The sequence below is a fragment of the Pezoporus wallicus genome, unplaced genomic scaffold (assembly GCF_028554395.1).
Source record: "Pezoporus wallicus isolate ANWC-B61680 ecotype Strahan unplaced genomic scaffold, APGP_CSIRO_Pwel_v1 contig_6354, whole genome shotgun sequence".
Taxonomy (NCBI): domain Eukaryota; kingdom Metazoa; phylum Chordata; class Aves; order Psittaciformes; family Psittacidae; genus Pezoporus; species Pezoporus wallicus.
The window spans coordinates 1,943,024-1,966,463 of record NW_026638688.1 but is presented as its reverse complement, the minus strand read 5'-3'; the positions used below and the strand labels follow the sequence as shown (position 1 = coordinate 1,966,463).

At 36.6% G+C, this 23,440-nt stretch overlaps 1 protein-coding gene across 8 annotated transcripts in view; it reads right to left on the bottom strand.

Annotated features, from left to right (window-relative positions):
• Window positions 1-2,306: 2,306 nt before the first annotated feature.
• Window positions 2,307-23,440, bottom strand: part of EBF1 (EBF transcription factor 1) — a 275,131-nt gene continuing 253,997 nt past the window's right edge. For 4 of the 8 annotated variants that reach the window (XM_057411920.1, XM_057411921.1, XM_057411922.1 and 1 more), the window contains exons 12-17: window positions 14,407-14,472; window positions 13,636-13,813; window positions 12,023-12,202; window positions 8,202-8,396; window positions 7,767-7,835; window positions 2,307-2,635 (exon numbers count right to left, since the gene is read on the bottom strand). In XM_057411920.1, coding sequence (XP_057267903.1) covers window positions 7,768-7,835; window positions 8,202-8,396; window positions 12,023-12,202; window positions 13,636-13,813; window positions 14,407-14,472 — 687 coding nt within the window. In that variant the 3' untranslated portion in view covers window positions 2,307-2,635; window position 7,767. The remainder of the gene's footprint in view (window positions 2,636-7,766; window positions 7,836-8,201; window positions 8,397-12,022; window positions 12,203-13,635; window positions 13,814-14,406; window positions 14,473-23,440) is intronic. The other 4 variants (XM_057411925.1, XM_057411926.1, XM_057411927.1 and 1 more) reach the window with 1 other exon arrangement.

Sequence of the window (23,440 nt, the reverse complement as noted above, 5' to 3'; positions counted from 1 at the left end):
TACATTGTCGTGCTGTTGTTTATTATGTGAATTAGAATAATCGCTTGGAATACAGAGAAGCAATAAATTGATGTCTCTCACATTTTCCAGTTTTCTCTTATTTTCTCACCATGGAAAAAAAAAAAAAATAAAATCCTGTTTTCTTCCTTTCCCCCCAAAGATCACACTGTGACATTCTAGTGAAAACCATTGCAAAATTCATACAGGAAGCATGCACAGTTGCAGCATCGTTGTAAATGATTTCTTGCTCGACTAGAAAAAAGTTATATTGTTTTAAGGTAACAAAACAGTTCTTTTGTGCTTTTCAATTCCTTTTTTTTTTTTTTTCTTAGAATGTTAGTGATGATTGACAGTTCTGGTGCACAGTACAATGTACAAGTGAAATGAATATGATTTGCATTGTTAAGGCATCCAATCTGCTGGTTTATATTTATGTGAAAGACAGAGAAATATACAAGCAGACTTAAGAAAGAAAGTATTTTCATTGAGTTCTATGAAGTTTCTCCCCATATTTAATGCACAAAAATGCGTCACTCCAAAGAGGAGAAATCCCATGCATATTAATAGAGTAAAACAGCATTAGTTTCTGTTAAGCCTCAAAAGCAAAGGATACATTTCTTTTAAAATCTACATAACTAAATGCTACAAGAATAATATGCTACTTTTTGCCATATATTGGAAAAAACTTCTTAACTTACAAATAATACAAAAATAGACAATGGCTTTTGGGTGGAAATTAAAAAAAATGGAAGCATGGTTTTAAACAATACTAAAAAAAGAACCCTATAAATGAAATGTTTTAAAATCACATTTAAACAGCTAATACAACGGTGAATGACCAAACAAATCAGCACTTTTCACATAGCAAACATACACAATAAAATAAACTTGGCAGGGGAAAAAAAGCAATGTACAAATTCCAAAGATAAATACATTATTTATATGGATATTTTACAAAATCCCCTGTAAAACAAACAAACAAAAAACAGAAACAAAAAAAGCGCTTTTTTTCTTTAATTAATTTTGCAAGTATGTGCAAGCTAAAGGTAGTGAGCTCTTTTTGCAAAATATGCAGTAAAATTCTTTTTTTGTGATATTGAAAAACTGTCTTAAGACATTAAAATGTATAAATAGAACAACAACTTTGGCAAAAAATCACAAAAAATCTACAGTATTTATAACTACATACAAAACACAACAGCAAAGAAAAAATATCAGGTAATGCATCTTCAGAGCTTTGCTGCCTCTTTGACTAATAGTTTTTAAGAACACTTCCCAGACAATGATAGCAAAATTTTTGTAAAACAGAAGCTATGGGTTTGATTTGAAACCTTCCTAACAAACAGCCCTACCCCCACCCCCAAACTCATGTTTCCATTTATTATTCAAAAGCAGTTACCTGTTGCTTAATATATTATGATACAAACTGAGAGGGTCGACCGATACAGGAACAATCCTAGTGGGAGGCTGATGAAAACATGTGCTTTCAGATGGTGAGGATGCAGAAACACAGACGTGTCTGGTCTCATTCTGTCCCTTAACAACAAACAGGTCAAGGGGAGTGGGGCTGTGCTGAAAACACCCCACATGTGATGAATGGCCACAGTCTTGTGTCATCATTAGACAGCTATGCAAAATCCAAGTGGCATTTTATGCAGCTCGGGTAACATTAAACTTTGAGAAGGCCACTCATTTGCAAGGAGTCCGATACATAAGCTAAAGAGAGAGCCATGCCCATCTAATCCTGCGGTTTTAGCACTCTATCTAGAGGCACTGAATTTTCAGTTCAAGAGGAAATGTGTTTGATATTTTCATCCTTACCTTCCTTTTAACCCAGTTCTTTCCTGGCGTTATTTACACAATTATTTACCATGATATTAAAGACAGAGGTTGCTATTCCCACCCCTCAATCCTGCCTTCAGCATCCAAAAAAAACAGCTTTCTAAGGAGTGATATCTATTTAATTAGAACATTAAAAATGCATCTTATTAGCAAGTCACCACTGGATAAGCAACCTATATGAGCCGACCCTTAATTAAATGGCCATAATTCTTCTATGAAAAACTAACTGGCACTTCTATTCTGTCCCATACAGACTTGTATGTAAATGACACCAATTCATTTTTCTTTACACAGCTTTAAAAAAAAAAAAATCATAAATTAAAAATGTGGAGTTCCATCTCTAGTGTCCCGTGTGTAATTGTATGATTTATAAAAGACAAATGGTGTTGAGTTAAATCAAGCTTTAAAAAAACACAAAAACCAAAAGAAAATAAAAGAAAGACCCACCCCCCACCCCCAAAAAAAAAGAAGTGGATTTTCTATCAACATACAATAAATATATCTCCCAGGTATTTGGGATGGACAACTTGAATCAACACCTTGCAATTGGAGATTGTTAATTTCAGTATTTGCAAGGATGGTGATTTTTGTTTTGTTTAAAAATCTGCAGTTATTGTAAGATCCTTCTTTATTTCTTTTTTTTTTTTTTATTTTATTTTTAAAAAGGCCTGAGTAAAAAGTTCCACTCTGGGACTTGTAACAGATTCTCTCTGAAGCAGAATTCAACCTCTTCATTAGTAAAATTCTTCAAGGCAATTCTTTCACATGGGGGGAACAATCATGCCAGATATAGCTGTCAGAAGGAAAGGGGAGGAGGGAGAGGGGAGAGAGAGATGGGAAAAAAAGTTACTTTTGTGTATTATCAAGCAACTTCCAATGTCTTCAGAGAATTTTTAACATTTACTAGTAACATACTCTGCTGTACTGTGAATTAAATTTATATATAAGTATCATCGAGTAGAGACAACTATGTACACAGTAATCACAGGAAGCCTCGTTCTGATCAGAAAACAGTTTAAATTGCAAGTGACTCTACTGAAATTAGTGATTTTTCTTGAAGAAAAAGTATACTTCCCCTCATATGAGAGTCAGACCCCAACTTAATTTTCTGATTTTAGTTTCAAAATCTCAAAATGCTCAGGAGGCTTAAACCTGGCCCAGCCATTGCCACACATTCTACTACTCTTTTAAAAGCAAAGCAGATATTTGTTCCATATATGCGAAAACGGCTGGAATACTGTAGGCCACTAATATTACAGACCTGGTAAGGTGTTACTTGCATTAGGCACGCTAACAGTGCTCCATTCTCCTATGCCTGCTTTCTCTTACAAGTTCAGTGTTCGGCCCTGGGTCTGACGTATGTATTTCCAGGAGCTCAGAAAAGGACTTACACTCTCAAATTCAATTTTCAAATTGAAATATGTCCTTAACTGCTAATTTAACACACTGGTGTCTCATGGTTTTATTACACTTGTAGCAGACATCACCAACTACATTGAATGAGTCGTATGTTAATGTTGATTTAGACTGTCTTCTCCTTTGTTGGCTAAGTTGAATCATCAGTATTTCTTTATTATGCTTCCTAACCTCATTTTGTATGAAACCATCACATGTCTCTTAAAGACCAGACATTCATTAACAGTCAACAGTTACAGTCTCCCACATAGCTTGACCTCTGGCTTGGTCTCCCTCTATTTACCAGGAACTCTATGCAGCTCAGACATTCCAAGTGATATCCTGTGAGCAAGCACATCACTACACAGGGGGTAGTCACGCAAGTTTATGATGAAAACTGTAACAACAATGCGTCTTTAAAATGCCAGTTGTACGGTTATTTGCCAAAAGGTAGAAAACAGATTTGCCTTCAGGTTGGCGGCACTTCATGGGCACATGATTTAAATGCTAGAACTGCCTGCCATCTTAGACATCTGGACATGTAATTTCTTAAGGAAGAACTCAACCCTGTGACTGGTGCTGATTCATTGTGCTTTAATTACAGCTGCAATTATTTGATAAGAACAGAGCCAAAGTAAAAGACTCACAGATTTGGGGTTGGAGGGGGAGAGGAGGGAAATGTTTTCTCCACAAACACCACCATATGTGCAAGAATTACAAGTCTAATCAGCAAGGGGAGAACAGCTCGAGTAAACTGCACTGATTAAATGAAATAAAATGAGAGGAGAAAGTGAGAATGCAAAACACATCCGCATGTTTGCAACAGGCCATCCTCAAAGGTGACATGTTGCTACTATACAGCAGCATTTCAATTCTCAGCATTTATCATTCAGCAATGGTTTTATGTGAAATCACTGTCCTGAAAATCACTGTACTGATTGTTTCCCCTCCACATAAGAGCTCTTCAATGAGCTGAGAATGAGAATAAAAGGGATGGAGAGGTGAGTTAAACTGCTTTAAGCCCTACAGGAAGACCCTCAAGTGAGTAGCATAGAGAACACTACCGTGTCTTAGATGCTCCTTGCTGAGGTATTTCCTGTCATGGGCTTTTTTGGCTCTACTGTGGCACTAATCTGAGGATGCATTTTCATGTTATACCCATGCCTATTCTGTCTCCCTCATCTCAAATCGTAGGATTAACTCAGTATTGCCTTTTTTTGTTTGTTTGTTTTTTTGATTCTTCACCTATTTAATCTACTGGATGAAACAACATCAGTTTTGTTTAAAAAAAATATCAAAGGATTTTATTTCAGCAGTTCTCAAACAAGAAGTTCCGAATCCTCACAATGAGGCTGTCTTCTTGGAACATGCAACTGAAAATGAAGCAAACCCATGCTCTCACTGTTGTGGTTGCTCCCTATTCTGCTCTTGGAGGGGTCACTCTTACATGTGGGTCATGTGGGTCTCAACCACAGACCTCTATGGAGTCAATAAAATAAGTATCGACAGCGATGGATACAGTCAACCAGACTAATTCTGCACTAATTCTAAGTCAGTCACTTGCAGCTATGGAGTAATTTTCCCTATCTGAACACAGGAAAGTCTCACATGGCCATAGACCTCAGACACAGGTTTTGTCCCAGTTCTTCTAGCTCATCAAGTAGTTTGATTTGTTTCTGTTTCTTAACCAAGAATAATAATTTTCATCCATATTACTACAGCACTTGGAGATTTCTGGATGACAGCAGAATACAGGGGTGGGACTTCAGTGCTTGGACATAAGTTACAGCACAGAGAAAAGCAATATTAACAAATGACAGTGTTCCCTCCTTTACTGTCCAGATAAGCAAGGAGTTGAGAGGATGGGAATGGGTAGAGTCTTCATATAGGTGATGAGTGCAACCGGGCAGAGTCAGACAGATAATTAATCTTCTGTGCGTACTACTTCCAATATTTTGTTCTTTTAAATTCTTTTGTTCTTTTTAAATTCTAAATTTAGTGAAATTTTAAAACAAGGTGTTGGTTTGTTTTAGAAAAAATACTTACACTTCAGAAAAATGTCAAAATATTATTCCAACAAAAAATTCTCAAGCTAAAAGATTCATTAGAAAAACCATTTTCACCAAAAAAGTGGTCAAGAATTATCTCTTGGGACAGCACAGCTGTCTACTCTGGATAAAATCCCAAACAAAGGTGACATAATTGCAACTCCTCCCTTTGTGGCTTAGACATTTTCCTGCAATTACATATCAGCCACACACCTTTTGCCATTGGAAACAAGTGGTACAGATGCAGATCTTAGCTCATTTTTTCAAAGCATTATTGTTTTTGAAGAGCTCTGAAATTCTGAATTAAATTACAAACCAAATGATATCTTTTCTGCCTAAAAGCTTTGATATTTCCATCCTTTCCAAGTCTTCGTTTATATCAACCTACTTTATATCAACCTACTTTTATTCCTTAAGTGCTCTATCTAGGCATGCAAGTTCTCTCAGCTGTAACATGTTATTGATCCTGAAAACAGAGATATCAGTGGGAAACAGTGGAGGTATGAGATCACACTACCTTCAAAAAGGGAGGGCAGAGAGTAGAAAAACTCCCACCAATGGGCACTATTTCTTCTATTATATACTAATTTATATTTGCTGCTAGCAAATTACAGAAATAATGTATTTTGAGTTTTACAAAATTGCATGGCAAAAGGAACAACAGATAAGCCTAGCTGTTGTTTTAGTGAGTTCTGCTGATATCTAAGCTACATAAAGAAAGCCTGATTGCTTTCTGATGTATCCAGAAGCCCAAGAGAGATAAGACAGCCTCCTTATACATGGTTGTTTATTTAAGCAATAAGGCACAACAGGCAGTGCATTTCTGAGTGATTATTGCAAGCCTCAGGTGGTGTCAGAAGGCATGGGACTAAAGGCTGTGTGGTTTTTACTCACCAAGAAGTTCAATGATGACCTAGAAATGAGCCATCTCTTGGTGTCTCATTCCTGTTATGAAAACTGAATTGCTAAAAAAAAAAAATTAGGGGAAACACTGAGATCTGTGTGGTTTCTGGGCATTACAGATGTGGATGTGACATAATGAGGAGGCAATCAGCAAGCCCCAGTTGTGTCCGATGCTCTTGCTCGTACCATAATTGCTTTTCATAACTGAGTATGTGGAATCTGAGAATTCCATGTCTTGTAAAAGGAAAAACAGTGCCTGAAAAAGCTTTCTCCTGTTACTTGCTTTTTCTCTCCTCTCACAATAGCAAACTGGGGCTAGGTGAAGAGACAAAAAAATACATTAACATGTTCAAAAGCTTCTAGCAGTGAACTCTTAGCTTCTTTTATTTTTTTTGAATTTGGAGGTGAAACATTTTTAGCTTTCAAATTCATAGCACTTCAGCAGTGCCAAATTTTTAAAATGCACATTAATTAATCTAAACACTGCAGATCATCTGAAAAATTTGTGGCATTATATTCCTGATGCAACCTGTATTTATAACAATTCCTGAACAAAAGTACCCAAGTTCTGCTTGTATGTCCCTGCTGTTTTCACAATTTCTGTGATCTTCTGTGCATATCTCAAGGATTCCTCCTTCCAATTCACCAATGTAAAATGCACTGAGAACAATGCTTTCCTTCAGTCACAATAGATCCCAGCTTTTATGAATGAATTCCTTTTGCTCAGCTTGCATATAGATTTTTTTGGTTGTTAATAGTGCTATCAGCATTATGCCCGCAAGCCCAGCGCTTCTTTCCAGAGGCCATAGAGTGACACGTGGAGTCTGTGGAAGTATCCTCCCCCTGCTCTGCACAGCTCCTTCTGAACACGGCTTTAAAAATGATGGATTTTGTTCTGTGCTCGATGCTCTTTAGATAATTTGCACAGGCACGTGGAAAGGAAAACAGACCTCAGGTCTGGGGGAAGCACAAACCACACCGCAAAATCTTTCCCACCTCTGGCACAGTTGGAGGCAGCTGGCTGCATCTGCTTATAGAAACTCCTCAGTCTAAGCGAGCATGAAAATGTCTCTCTCAGCACACTAATGTGTAGTGAGGTAATCACACAGATAGGTTTAGGCACAGTGTCGTAAAACAGCCCGAACCAAACAATGGAATGGGCAGTGCAGGTCTTTGTAGCATCCTTGGTTTGACAAGCTTTTGTCTGTTACTCCCTCAGCTTGCATCAATGCTTCAAAACATATTTAGGTGTTAATGCTGGAATACTTTTCAATAAAAGGGGTTGGAATGCAGAAAAGGAGCAGCTCCTTGATCCCAACAGTTGAATAGGCTTTTAGAAAGGTCCTGTGCCATTCATGGAATTAATTAGCGCAAAAACATATTAATCAGTGGAACCTAATGTTTGCCCTGGTATGAGTTAAACTGGGAAATGCTGCTGTTAGTTTGTAATGTGTCGTTTATTTCTGAAAGGCAAAGGTTTGTGCCAAGCTCTGTAACAGTCTATTTGCTCTCAGTAGGATTTCTGCACAAGTGTACTATGACAAAGGAAAAAAAGGAAGGGAAGATTGAGTGACGTACTTCAGGAGAAGGCCAGCCCCTGGAGAGACCCTGCAGTGGAGTACTTGCTAGAGTCCACAAAAGACTGGTCTGATAAAAGACGACAACAAGGAATAAGAGAGGAAAGAAAGAAAAAGGATGGTATTAGTAAGCTGAAATATTACTCGTTTTTATCATAACAGTAGGTCTGTGCTTTAAAAGACACAACCTCTCAATTCAGCAGTATTAGTAGAGTTAGAGATAGGGTGGTTGCCAAACATCTGCATGATAATAGGTAGGCTGGTGGTGGAGTCCAGTTACTCTTTACAGGAGAAAACTTTAGTACAGAGACCACCAGGGATCCCCCATTGTCTTCAATCCCCTTTGACAACTCAGTGTTGCTTAAAGCCTTGCAAGCTACCAGGAACTCATGGTTTTGAAAGCAGCCATCTATGCTCCAGACTTGGTTTCACCTACCTTGCAGGCTATTGCCATTAGTGCTGGTGCAGGTGGGAGGAGGAGAAGTTTGCGGTCTCACAACAGGCGCAAAAGCACTCTTCTGTTTCACCGCTGAAACCATGTTGGCTGGTGAGAAGGAGAAAATCCCAGAGGAACTGCTACAGTTTGAGGGGAGGCTAGTGGAGGAGGCCATTGTCGGACTTGATGGCACAACTAGAGGAAAAAAGACACCCCAAAATGCATTCCTTAGTATTAGATAAGCAGCAGACTGCAGAAACCAGACAACTCTGGTTGATTGCACTGGGACTAATTTTAAGGCCAAGGCCAAGGCCAAGGCCTTTACTGCAGTTAGATTTCTGGCTGTTCACAAAGTGTGATCAATCACTGAAGGAAACCCACTTGTTTCATTTTGATTTGTTTTGTTCTGTTTTGCAGGTGTTCAGGAGCAGTAATTCTAGGAGCTCTTAATCCCTTAATTCTCTGTTGCTGCAACCCTTTATTTTCATTACAACCCTGTCCTGCCATCCTGTTTCAAGCTTTTCTACTGGTTGGCATTTTTCTGTAGATGGATAATTACCCACAAGACTGTGCGGGTAACTCAGAAGTTATAAAACTGATGGGCAAGAAGTGTTAAAGTACAAATCTGCATCTGGAATTTTTACCTTGGAAAGGTTTGAGTTTTTAACTATGTTTGAAAACTAGCATTTTAAGCCATGCTTTCCCTGTAGCAAGATTACTCCAGAAAGACCTATGGGATTTCAAGCAAACTTGCAGAAGGTAGAGGTCTTAGCAGTGACCCAGTTGACCTGCTTGTCAAAAGTCAGCAAAAATAGTTGAGCTTCTTTCTCTTCAAACCCTGCAAGAACTAGGGTTTAAAAGGAGTTATTCCAAAAGCATACACACGCACACACATATATACACACATGGAGGTTGTAGAGCATGAAGCAATCAGTGAGATTGCTGCTCTGACAGGGTTTTTTTTCTCCTTTGGTTGTGTCTGTTGCACAACAAGAAAGTGTGGATAACTGACAGCAACCATGCTTTTCTTTTATCTCCCGATAGGAGAAACCACTAAACTTCCCTCACAATGCTACAGATTCTTTCTGTGCTTTAACTAAACAAGCCAGTTTCCAGCTTCCCTGTATCCATCAGCTTTGAGAAAGTTTCTGCTGTGGGCACTTCACAAGAATTCTCAGTGCCATGGAAAACTGCCATATTCCTCTTGTGACCATTGTATTTATGTACAGGAATGGAATTGGTATTTCATATCTCACCCAAGATGGAGATTTCTGAAAATGAAAGTCTGTTTTACAATGCTCAAGACAAATAATTCTCTCAGAGGATCTATGACCACTGTCTAAATACAGTCAATACAACCTTTTTAGTCAGAGCCATTGACAGGAATTTCAGCTGGAATACCTAAGCAATGAAGCCATTGTACTATATGCCAAATAGAGATCTGGCTTTAACTACAAGATTGAATAAAATGAGAGTCTTCAGTTTTTCTAAACAAGTGTAGATGTAAGGCTCTCTTTTCTAGGGGCTGAACTGATTGTCCAAGATGCAAACCTACTATACAGGAGGTTCAGTCTTTAAACACCTATATCCTTAAACTGTTGTTTAAGGATATGTTTGTACCCAACTGTAGTTGGATAAATATCTTTGGTATTTACTACTGAGGTTTCAAGTGAATTTGTTTTCATGAAAATAAAGCCAAATATTTTTACATTCAGACAGAACTGCCAGTTTCCCTCTTATCCAACAACAACAACAAAAGAGGAAAGGACCAAAGGTAAGATCCCATCCTTTCATTCTTCATCCTGTTTAGAAACTGCTTATATACATGAGGGGGCTATGAATAATTACATATTATAGAGTAAAATTCCTATCATCTGGGCTTTGAATTATTATTTTATTTGCATTTATGTAGATAAAAATCACCCTATTTAAGTTCTTATTTGAGAATCTGATATCATATTTGTTAACACTGAGGAAATCAATTAGTGGAAATTAAATGTTCAAAGTTTCACAGTCTGACAGATACAATCTTAGTCTGAAGTCACTCTATGTCTGGAAGTACTTGCTAAGGGAGAGCAATCAAAGCACCTAAATTGAATTGCTACTATACAGCAATTAGTTTATTGATTTAATTAAGAATGCCACCTTTTAATTTTCAGGTCATGATTGAAGCATTTTCTGATTCAATGGATTAGGCATTAGCAGAATGACAGATCTACCAAGAAAACCTCCCAAAATATAACTGAAACGGAGAACAAGGGCTGGAAAGTGAAGTGCTATTCTGAAGAGGACTTAGTTCATAAATATGGAATAATACACTGCTAGAGTATTTTAAATGCATTACTGGCATCTGCTTCCAAAAAGAGATGTCCCATCAATCATGTTATATTATGAATTCAGAGTACGCAGATTCTATGACAGTAAATTCAACTTAATAAATAAGGTACTTTGTAACATTGCATGTTACATTATTATTAGAGTACAAAAATAATAACTGGTTAGCAATTCCCAGGTTTTAAGTACTAGTTATGTGGTTAAATATTTTCTTCTAAATTTGCAGCAGCTAAGAAGCCTTGAATGAAAAGGGTTATTATCCCCTTTTTTATTCTGAACTCTAGTAACACAATTCAAAATAATTCATTTCTGTATACATCACTAATATGAATACATCACTAAAATAAAGGTATGCTGTGTAAACCTTGGTATGTTCAGCAGTCTGCTTGTCCTGTCCATATCAGGGTCTCAGCCTATAAACCTATTTACGTCACGAGACCTTCTGGCCTGATTCTGTTAGCAGCTTTCTGCAGATGTCAGTGGAATCCTTTATGCCACATGAGTAACGTCAGTGTAATTGGGCAGGTCCTATTCATTTAATTTTCTCATGTGAATAGGGACTATGCATTGTGTGAGAGGCTGCAGAAGAGGTTCACAGGCCTTTACCAACAGGAATGTATTTATATTTAAACAGGTTACTAAACCTTTAATCTCCAAATGCAGAAGGTTAGTCCTCTACACAAATATTTCCATAACTGACACTGTAGACCATAAGCTCTTTATGCCATGGAATATACTATTTGTATGACTTACGTCTTTGTGGCATTCACTGTACAGACGCTAAAACACAAACTCTTAAGAGCCATTGTCACATTTTACTAATGCTAAGCTCTCAGTGAAGCCAATGTAATACCTACTTACAAAGCAAATGGAGTATAAGCGATCAAGATTAGGCCTACTAGTAATTCATAATATCTATAAAGGTTATGAACATATTATTTGCTCAGAGGTCTTGGAAACATCATCATGCAGCTTATGGAAATGTCAGTCTTATTATAGTAAACTTTTCTGCCCTTCATATCTTACAGCTGGATAAAAACTATTTTTCCAGCAGCAAATATCTTTAGCTTCCTTTCATACCCATCACAACAAAAAGTTGTGTACTGACATCTGACTTCTGATCCACTCCAACAGACATTAGGTCACTTAGGCCATCCCTGTTTTCTAGAAATGTTGAGGACATTTCTTATTTACAGAGTATAAGGTAAGTAAGTTATGAAATTATCAGCCCAAATCATGAGAGACATTATTCTTTTTTAGTTCCTATGAGCCTCCTTAATGATAATAACAAAAAAAGCAGAGAAGAGCATTGCTGGCTACGCTAATGTCTTTGGAATTCCCCAAAGGTCAGCGCCTTGGAGGGAGAGAAAGGACCAAGATCTGTTTCAGGTGCTCAAAATAGAAACTAAATATTGAGTATCACACAAAAGTCACTGCCTCCTTCTAATGAAAATGAGCAAAATACGGAAAAGCCATGCAATACTCACTGGCATAGGGAGAATTGGCAGCAGACCCATTCAGGAAGGTTGGAGAACCGCCTAAATTTGACATTCCAGCATTCCCATAGCCATTCATGCTTGTTGTGACAGAGTTATAGTTTGTTTGCTGAGGGGTGGTGCTTGGCACGTAGCCATGAGGTGACACGCTGCTTGAGTTGCGAGTAAAACCTTTTGTGGGGAGGGAATACATTTAGAAATTGGTATTAGCCCAAGAACAGTTTCTTACACAAACAGCTACAAGCAAGTAACTCTGGGTTACCAAGCCAGCAGCCTAGTCCAGCCATGGTGTGCATGGGGAGGGCCAGGCTGACCACCACTACCACCAGGTAACCCAGACAGTGAACCCTCATTGCCTAGGTCATTGCTGATTGGCACACAAAGGAGGAGGAAGGAGGCTACAGCCTGTACAGCTCCTCAGGCAACCCATGCCCTCAAGCAAAGATTACCACTGGATAACATAGGAACACTCACTCTAAAAGAGCTGTTTGTAGGAAATGGAGTAAACATGACCTACATTTTCAGTGAGGAGTACATATGGACTTCAGGTGTCTTAAAAGCATGTAATTTTTGTTAACTCTCTTCTGATGTCACTCTCATTTACCACATCTCAAATTAGATGCTCACTGCTCACTTCAGAAAAAGTAGGGTATATTTCTCAAAGTAGTGGGATATCCTTTGTCTTTTTTGCCCTGCTCTGATCATTGTGTTGGTAGAAAATTGCTATCAAATTTGGCACCAAGTTAAGATTTGAATATTTAACCTAATTCTGGAAACGCTGTTTGTGGAAACTCATTTATATATTTTTTTATTTTGTGTAATTCAAGCTAATTTTGCCTGCCCTTCTAGAAAACAACCTTTTTGTACCACTTTCTCATCAAAGTGGATTTTTAAGTTGGATAATAAATAGAGCTGAGAAAAGGTGAAGGAAAATGCAAAAGTTTTTAACAAAAATACTCTTCACTTGTTTTTTTTAATTTTTAACTGTAGGAATTAAAACAATATTGATTTTATACAAAGTGAAAAACACTTTATTTAAAAAATAGAGAAGTTCTGAAAACACCTCTGCAAATGTTTCTATTTTTTACTAGCTTCAAAATTTAGAAAAGTTTCAAACTGTGGAAAAAAAAAAATTAGTGCCAACATTATGATCCTTACAAAATCAAACCAAACCAAACAGACAAATATTCAAGGGATACCTTTGTGCTATAAATAAATGCTACATAGGGCCAGACTGAGAGATGATTCCCACTGAGGAATATATATAAGCAAATACTTAACATTAAGTACATGCTCAAGATATAAATCCTTTTAAAATTAGTGGGATTTGAACACAAATACAAGTGTTATTCTGAGCAGAAGGAAAAGCTATTTACATATGTACAGAAGTGCTTTTCCCACACTGGGGCAAAAGTCATTAAAATGACCCCCATCTCATGAAGGTATTGTGGCATTCAAAGATTGTGCATGCTTGTGGGATGATATCTGTCTATATGTGCTCATAGCCTTCAGTTTCAAACCATCACTCTTCCACTGCTCTGCACATTTCCCTGACTTTTATCAGAAAAGGTTCTTAAGGAGAGGAAGATGAGTCTTCTCCTGACCCTGATTGGTGGCTTGTGAAGCTTCGGAAACATTGACGGCTAGTTGACCACTAAAGGAATTCACTCCCATCATTCCTGCATGGACTGATGTGTTAGCAAGGGCAGGGAGCTGGTTGTGATTGCGGGGGACACTGTAGAGTGCTTCTGCGATGTCTGCTGCTCTTTTCAGGATTATTTCCTAAAGGATAAGAAGGAGGGAAAAAAGAATAAATGTGACTCTGATAAACGTTTTCTTACATACTAAAATGAAACACTTCCGCATCCAAAGGCAAAACCCAGATGTTTTTCTTTCTAAACCAGTTGGCTGACTGATAGCTAATGTTTGTAAGATCTGCTGCCTTCGTGATAAATCCTGACATCTGTGGTTAGAGAGTTGGAAGTTTCAGTCCCAGCGGCCACACTTCTGTATAACAAGACCAGCTGGCAGAATGGGGCTGGAGCCCAGACTTACTCCACCTTAGAGCTATCTTTAGCATAAGAGTGAAAAATTACGGGTGGGGAAACATAATGCATATCATTGCCCATATTACACAGTATCTGGTGAAAGTGGGCAAATGCCTCCAGGGTTAATAACACATTGCTTTTACAAGCACTAAATTCATATTCTTTAAAAAAAGAAAACAAGCAAATTAAACCCCACTCCAGATATAGCATTACCCTCTATATTTATTCTTGTCTCATCCTGTAGTATCATATACCTTTAGCCCCTGATCTATCTATACATCTAAGAAATAGCCATGTTTTAGAATTACTGAAGTAGAATGCATTTACCTGGTTATTATGTGGCATACCATAGAGTGCTTCTACTAAATCAGCAGCCCTCTTAAGTATTACTTCCTGTCAATATAAAAACAGATTCATTCCTCTGAGTTCAATAAACAGCTTAGGGGGGAAAACAAATATTAGAATCTTTTATACTCTTGTATTAGTTGCATCATGTTTTGTGTTGTTTATTTTTTTCTTCTTCCCACCAGGTACACATTAATTGCAACAACTCTCAGCAGCCACTGCATGGTGTTAAATCACTAGTTCATCCTATTCACACACAAGCTTAATCAAGTCAAAAGGTGAGAATCATTGGTGCTGCAAAATAAAATACATCACTCAATAGTCTCTACCATCTGCACTATAAACCACTCATCAGTTTATTGCAGAATACAATCCTGAGGTCATTTACTAGATTACTGCAATCAATGTCATTCAGAGTACGTTATGAATCCCTTCAATGTGTTTATTTTATTCTTAATTGCATACTGCAGGAATTGTGACCTTACACAGCAGGCCACATTCAAAAGATATCCAATCAGTTTTATGCTACTGGTAATGTAACCTCTCAACTTCTGTGGTTTGTATCCTGATGTGATGGGTCAGGGTAGGATCCATGTACATAAAATGATACACAAGAAGAAAACATATGCACTATGAGAGAATGGCCCAGAATGGTGTAGTGTTTCCCAGAGAAATTCCCTGCTTGGACAGCAGAATTTAAAACAGTCTGTGATTATTTCTCTATTTTGGTCATTTTCTTTTTTCTCCATTTTCCTATTTGCTCCTTTTCACTTAATAGTTCTTAGAGTATTTTAAACTGGTATTCAAGAATAGCATTTTCTATGTTCTTACATTTTACAGTGTGGAAAAATTTCCTTGAACAATCCTGATCAATACAAAATGTAAAGATACATTGCAGAATTAACACAGAATTTTTTTTTCCCTGTTCTTTCAGTGCATTTAGCAGATTCCCAATTGCTAGATCAAACCCAGCTGAGACTGTCCTTTGAGTAAAACAACCTATTTTTGTAACTCCCAGCCCCTAAGTATTGCTCTAATATACCAACACGATGCTATTCACCAAGGTATATTTCTGCAAGTAGCTTACAAAAATAGTACCAGCTCTAAGGTTTTTACAGTTTTCTACAAAGTTAAACTTTTAAACTTAAAATATTTTACACAATAGCCATATTTTATACCAAAAAGAAACAGTAATGCTCAATTTTCATATACTGTAGACTCTGATCAGAAAATAGAGATATAATTGCGTTCATTTTGCTGTCACCATAACCTCTTCAAAAATCCTTGAACAACTCTTCAAATGACAAGCTTTTAGATGCATATTAGCATTTTTTTCAATTTTAAATTCTCTATAATATAAGATAAAATAGTTGTCATACTGCAGTAACTACTTATGACATATATAATGTCCTAAATTCAAAAATGAGATGGAGGATTTTTGTACTCCCAGTAAACATATAGGCTTGCCTTCTGCTGCACACACCCCTCTCACAGAACACACATTCAAATTATTTTCCACATATGAAGCGAGATGTAATACATAATTGATGGATTTTTAAATCACTACATTTGAAACAGATTCTGAGGAGTTAAGTTGCTACAGACTTTTTCTGTTGGGTTTTGGGTTTTGTGTGCTTTTCTTTGGTTGTTGTTGTTTGGTTTTAGGGGGCTTTCTTTTTTTTTTCTTCCTGTTTCAGGTGGTTGTTTTTGGGTTTTTTTCTGTAGCTTGACCACAACTGTTAGCAGCATAAGCATAATCAGGGACAGACAAACTACAAAGAACACCTAGGTACAATCAATCCCTATTGCTTTACCACAATCATCAAGACACTGAGCTGTCCTTTTTGCCTCTTACCGAAGATGCAAACTAGAGAACAGAGATGTTACTGAAAAATGTTATCTTTTTAAATCCATGATTTTAGCTGGAAAATTACTGCACAGGTGTTTGACTTTGCAAACTAGGATTTATTTCAGTTCATTAGAAATTGTTTGCACTATGTATTTCACTGATGAAAAATTAAAGTGTGTTACAGAGACCACAGACTGCTTTGGAATATTGTTAACCTAAGCTGTCATTATGCCAAACTACTAGGAAAAAAAAAAAAAAAGGAAAAAAAAAAAAGAAGTTTAGTCATTTCTGTTCTGCCTAACTAATCATAGTTATTTATGTAATGCTGAGCTAAAAACCTTAGAATCCATCTAAAAGAGATTGAAGACCATATTAAAAAATGAGGTAATTACATGGAATCTTACAGCCGCTCTATCTAATATCAAATATATTCCAGTTCTTAAACATTGGAAGTTCTTAGATGCCATATTATATTGCATATAAATAAAACTAATTGTCATGATGGTTTATTGAAATATGCTTGACAAGTAGCATTCAATTTTTCTAGCTAGTCAATGGTTTCAACATCTTCAGAGTCTGTAAATTTGAGTTTAATACTTTAATAATATTTTCACACAATAAAAGCATTTCTGATTTATGACATTTTCAGATCATACAAAGTAGATGTTACACAAAAACTCCTGTGTTAAATAGTGGTATTGCTGTTCCAGATCTGACTGTAGTTCTTATAGATGCAAACTAGCTTTAACAGTACGCAATAAAATGCTACTACAGGCATGCTCAAGATATCAACTTCTTGTTTTCTGAATGCATTTTAAACCTTTTGCAGCTCTGCTTAAATTACCACAGAAGCTACTGTTACAATTTCACATACAAAGGAGCCCCAAAAGTCCTCTATAAGTTAGAGCAACAGACCTTGCAAGGTGCTTGGATTGCAGTGACCAGAAAATTGTTCTCACCTCCATGTCATTACGCTCACAGTGAAGCAGCCCCCGAGCATGTTTGTGTTCGGGATCTAATATATTGCCTTTCAATCAGAGCTGAGAGCCACTGAACACATAGACAGAACATGACGAGCAGGTCAGGAAAGCAATAAAGATTTTACAGAGCTGTCCAAGGTGCTAAATTTACTCAATAATGGGTTTGGCACCATAGTGTTAACCTCTCATTTACTACCAGTTTGAGGGACTAAATTGAAGTAGCTGACTTCATTTACCTTGAAATGTATATTTTATGACATTATGTAAGTAGATTGAAAGGGCACTGCAGTTTTAACAATTTAAAGGCTAGAGCATGTTTAAGATGAAGCTCGAATATTTATTGTATATTGCACTTAAACTATATTGTATATTAAAATGCATTGATTAAATTTGTAAAAGGTATTATAAAAAAGGACAGCCAATATAAAAGATCTATGCCTTTTAAAATCCAATTGATACTGCATGTAACCACTGCAATAGTGATAGATAAACTGATAGATAGATGGACAGAGCAGCAGACAGACATATCAAAAAGTGAGTGAACCTCACATTCTGTAAAAAAAATCTCTGTGTAAGCTCAAGCTCTGTTATTCCAGATATTCTTTTGTTCAGACAAATTTTTCTTTGCCTTCATCTCAGAAGCCTACATTTTCATAGCAGTAAGGGGGCATCATGTAAGGTCCTTCCAATTGAATATGCAAGTAGAAATACTTCCTGAGACAGAGTTTGACTAAAGCTAATATCTAATTTATGGGAGCATTTGTCAAGAAAGATCCACTCTTCTATTAATGCTAAAAGTCTGACAGTTTTTGGTTTAGAATAAAGGACTTTGCAGCATTTAGTTAGAACTAAAATGAGGGTCTTATTGTCTTGCATTTTATTTCAAATGAGCATCATTTTATTTCTATAAAAATAACAACTGAGCAAATATTGGAAAACAGAAAGATTACTTTAGTGATTAAGTATCATGCATCAGAACTCTGCTTTCATGCAGCTGCACACCACATATCCAGAGTCCATTTTTATTCCAACCTGAAGCTGGTTTTTGATGAGGGATTTTTCTTTTTCAATTTTTGAAATAGGAATGTACTTAAATACTTCAATTAGATTTTCCTCCTTAAAGTAAAGGTGTTTACACAAGCAATAAAGGGGACTGGGTAGTGAAGTCTGCTGCAACTTTGGATATTGCAAAATTACTGTGGGAAAGATTATATAAATCATACCAGAATGACCGGGCTTCTGAAACACAACAACTGAAATTCAGATTGAATCCACTTCTGACAGAACACAGCTTGAACCAACATTACAGCAACTTTGCATGTTTTGTTTGTGGCATGCATTCCCTTCAGAAGGAAATTCGTTAAGATCACGAAACTTGCATTTGAAATTTTTATCATGATGAAAACATTTTGTGTCAAGTTTCATCATGGTAAACGCATTTTGTGCCAGCTTTAAAAAGGATGGGATATTTCTTCTGTTGACATCTGCTTACTTTTTATTCAGCAGCTAGTGAAAAAAATCCAGTCTGTGTCCCAAAAGGGCTGTGAGTCTAGTCAGCTAAAGGGTTTCTAGAGTTATACTGAGTTATTTGGCTTAAGTAACTAAATTACATAATGTTCAAGGTACTTGTTAAATCTAAATGAATTTTGTCAAGAAGCTGACCACAATATATAATACTCATCAGCCACATACTGTATTATTGAGACTATCAAAGGATTTATGTACTTGTGGAGGACGCGGGGGGGAAGCTGTTCTAGCATACTCTGAGGCATTTATCTTATGTGTTGTCTAGATATCATATCACCTTCTAATGCTCTTTAGCATTGTAATACAAGAAAGAGCTCATTCATCTTCTGAGAGGGTACTTAGGGATGATGATGTCATTCATACTTCCTTGACTCTTATGTCTGACCTCCTGGCTCTGCCTTCTAACTTCCTACTTTCATGGCTACTTGCAACAAAAAAACCTCTTCTGCAGAGTCAAGCATCAGACTCCGGTTGCCTTTTTCACCTTGGAGAGGTCACATTCCAAAATTTTAAGTGAAAAATCACAATAATTTCTGCTTGAACTTGTCCTTTGTTCTTCAGTGGGTGAAGTTATAAATGTGCTACTTAAGGAGATGTGTTAGAACTAACTTTTATACTTAAAATTCTTGTATGCATTGTATTTTAAAAGAGAGATAAAATTGTGAACACCTGTTAAGAGTGCAATGGCAAAACCAACATTTTGATAGAGAGCCATTTAGAAGGATCTAAAATGTCAGCCATCTAGCTTAGTATACAAGAGCTTCAGCCTGTCCAGAACCTCCCATTTCTCCGCATCTACACTGAGCACTGCATTATTGTATCATTTTCAGCAATTATAGTTTTACAAAGACTCATAAAAGCTATTCAAAATGTAAAGATCCTCCATTTACTGTAAAATTGAGGGAACTATGCCAGCCTAATGGAAATTATAAAATAACAGGCCCATTTCACTAAAAAGATATTTGTACTCACACAAAGATGAAAACTTCTCTAGCAAATAAACAACTGAATTGTTTCCATATATTATAATTGAATCAGACTGAAGAAGTAAACACCATACAGATATTACAAAGACAGGAAGGCAAAATGAGAGAGAAAGACAACATACTTCACTTGAGGGGTAAAAACCAAAAAAGCTTCTTAACTCTGCCTATAGGATGGAAGTGCACTGAATTCCTGTCACTGAATTTCAGTGGCAATTTGCAGAAAGTAAGTCTACAGTGGGAGCTAGAACCTTAGCTTTTCCCAGCCATTGTAGGCTCATCAGCCTCCACACCCAAACTGAAAATCACTGCCTAAATCTACAGCACTAAAAACAGTCATGCATGACCTTACCACCTGCTCCACAATGAGCCAACCTTATAAATAAAATATAGAAAGCCTATATGAGGCATCAGAAAGAACAAACACTGAAGTGCAAACGCAAGCAGGCATCTAGCCATAAACATTGCGAATCGATGATTAAAACACCTCTTAACCACAAAGGTGATAAAAAGCACAGCAATAGGGAAAACACACCTTATTCAAGCAGCCTCTATTGCAAATACCGCTGACAAAAGAAAGAACAAAATTATGATGATCACCTGTAAATCTGTCCTTGCAAGTCTCCCATCTTACCCCCGTTATCCTCCTGCTAATATGGTGTGTTTAAATACTAAAAAAAAGTATCAGCCTCCTTTTTTAATCTAGACTACTCATACTGCCAGTCTTCATTTCCATAAATGATGGGCACATAACAATGGCAAGAGAATTAGTAGCTAGCACAGATGTGTACTTCATCTAGATACACAGTAGCATTGAATAAACTAGCATTAATATAGTCACATCGGAATAACTCTTCAAATAAACTGACATTTGAGAGTCTGGATGCTCCCACCATATTATCATCAACTGAAGCATCTGGCAAGTAATTCGGGTGGTTTTGTTCCTAAAAGCTCTGGAAGTTCTCTGCTAATGTTAGGTCTCTAAGTCAAAGGGAGAGCAGATACGTAAGAGCAGATATGCAGAACAAAAATCACTCTGCCAGTGCTTAAACTTTGGGGGGGGAGGACTTTGTCTGACAGTGGTTACATGACTCACATCTATGTCTGTAAAATTTTGATTCTTCTAAGTATGTTTACAGTATGTCTTGCCCCACTGTCATTAAGAAATCAATATTATGGTAATTCTCAGCATTTCCCATAGGCTGTCATGCAAGCTCTCACTGTGAGGATCTAAGGACAGATCCCCTCAGTTTGAAACATAGCGAGATCACGAAAGGAAACACATTTTTCATGCTGTACAAAAGGCTGCAGTATTTATTCCAGCATGTAAAGCCACTTCTGCAAATACTTTTCCTTAGTTATCCAATCCCATCTTTCATACTATGGTCAGTTTGTCAGACCCAGTGAATCATTAGAAGACAAAATAAATTAAATAAAACTAGATCATGAATGGTTAAGCCCACATAAACTCAATTCAATGGCTAACAAAAGTCATCAACTTCCTTTACAGAAATTCCTCTATCCCACCAGTTTACAGTGACTCATACTATTCCCATCTATCTAGACAACAAAAAAGATTATTACTGATTTATCCATGAACATATAAGCAAAGAAATGATAACATTAGATTCCTTTTTTCTATCTGACATCAAATGTTTGCCACAATGACCTGAAAGCACATTTTGCAGTCTAAATTTCCCTTACATGCCACAGCTACCTTCAGTCTCTGGGCAAACTCTACAGAGACATGTACAAAGCAATTTCAGACAGGAACCTCAGGCATTTCTTTTTGAAAATTTACCCCAAACTATTTGTACCAGCAACTACAGTACTTTGAAGCAGATGTTCATTATTGAGATTAATGAGCTTTTAGGTTTGGGTTTGGGGTTTTTTTAGGTTTTGCACATGTAAGATTTTTTGATAGTTCTTCCTCTGCTCTTCATAGTGTTAGAGTTCCTATTTCTTGAAAACAGCTGCAGATGAGAGTTGCAAGAAAAAAAAAAAGTTATTACTCTAAGTCTTCTCCTGACCATTTTATACCCATATATTTTTGGAAAATTGTCAAAATCCCCTTATGGAAGAAGAAGAATGTTTTGAATTATTTGAAGGGTCTGGACTTAAGTAAACTTAAAAAGAATCCGGAAAAATGAACAAAGACACTAAATTCTGAGATCGTTGTTCAAAGAGACTGCACAGGCTACTCTAGAATCTTTATTCCATGGATCACATTTTTGCGCCCATTAAAAAAATTCTCTGGCATATTGGGGATTAAAAAAAGATTAAATGTGGCTTGCAATTTTGTGTGTGGCACAAGGTAGATATCCAATTATATATTTGTAAGAGTGGAAAACATTTTATTTGGCTGATCCTTGTTTTCTATCATTTGCATGCACAAAGACTTTGCAAACGCAGGTCAAGTTGTATGACTTTTAAATTGTTCTCCCATTAGGTCAAATCTAGAATATACTGGGTGGCATAATTCACATGACTGCATTTAAATCTAGAGAGATATATAATTATGCTTGGTATTGCAAAGCAAGAATGTCTGCTGAGTTAAATCAGCAGAGTTATCCAGCAATTAAAGTACAAATTGTACATATGTATTTTGTCCATTTAATTTTCAGAGTTGGTCGTTATTAATGTATTTACACATGTAAATATCTAAGTGTGCCAAACTATCTATTTTCTATATAAAACAAGTGCTCACTTACACAATTTAAGACTCATTGCATTTTCTTTTAATGAAGGGGGAAAAAAAATCCAACAAATCAGAACAGAAAAAAAAAAACAAACAAAAAACCCCAACAACACCCCCCCCCCCCCCAAAATCAGCATATCATTAAGATCCATGAAACTGTCACTTTTCTGGATTACATGCTTCAGGTAGGTAGGAAGTGTTAATAGTTTGAAAATGAGAGTTTAAGTTACTTTTAATAGCAGGAGGAAACCTGAAAAAGTAAGACACATTGAAATTCTGACCTACAATGATATTCCACTATGTTCTGTAAAGAGTGAGTGCATAAAAATGTTGAAATAGAGACTGGAATAACATTGGTAGGTTTTAGTATTACAGTTAAAACACTGCTCAGTCATAACCCCTACAAATGAATACTTTCACTTACATTTTATCATCGGCATAATTAAAAGAAGTCTTTTGAAAGGGGCATTCTCATTACAAGGAAGGACCACTTCAGACCCAATTGAAATGAAAAGGGAGACCATAGATTAGGTGTAGATACCAAGTGGTAATTTCTAGGGAAGCATAAAATGCCAACTGTGTGACAACTATATTTTATAACTATGTGTACAAAGGACTTACAGTATTTTATTGTACAAAGAGGCTTTGGCTCAGAAAGCTACTTCAATGAAGTGTCTGCTAGCACATATCGTACAAAATTATCAGCTTTCTTCTCAGAAACAAAAGATATTTTCTTGCTAATACTATTATTTTAAACTTAAAGCCTTAAAAATTCTGCTGAAATTATCCAAAGCAAGTATAAATGTTGAATAACATGTATTTAAGAAATTAAATTTATCCAGCATTTCACAGAGATAACATTATCTTTCTGTGTACATCTCTATGACGTAAAAGCAGACATACCATTTTATACAATCTAGGGCTTCTTTTTCAGTGGCGAGTGAAAAGATCATCACTGTCACTACACCAGCATTATTTA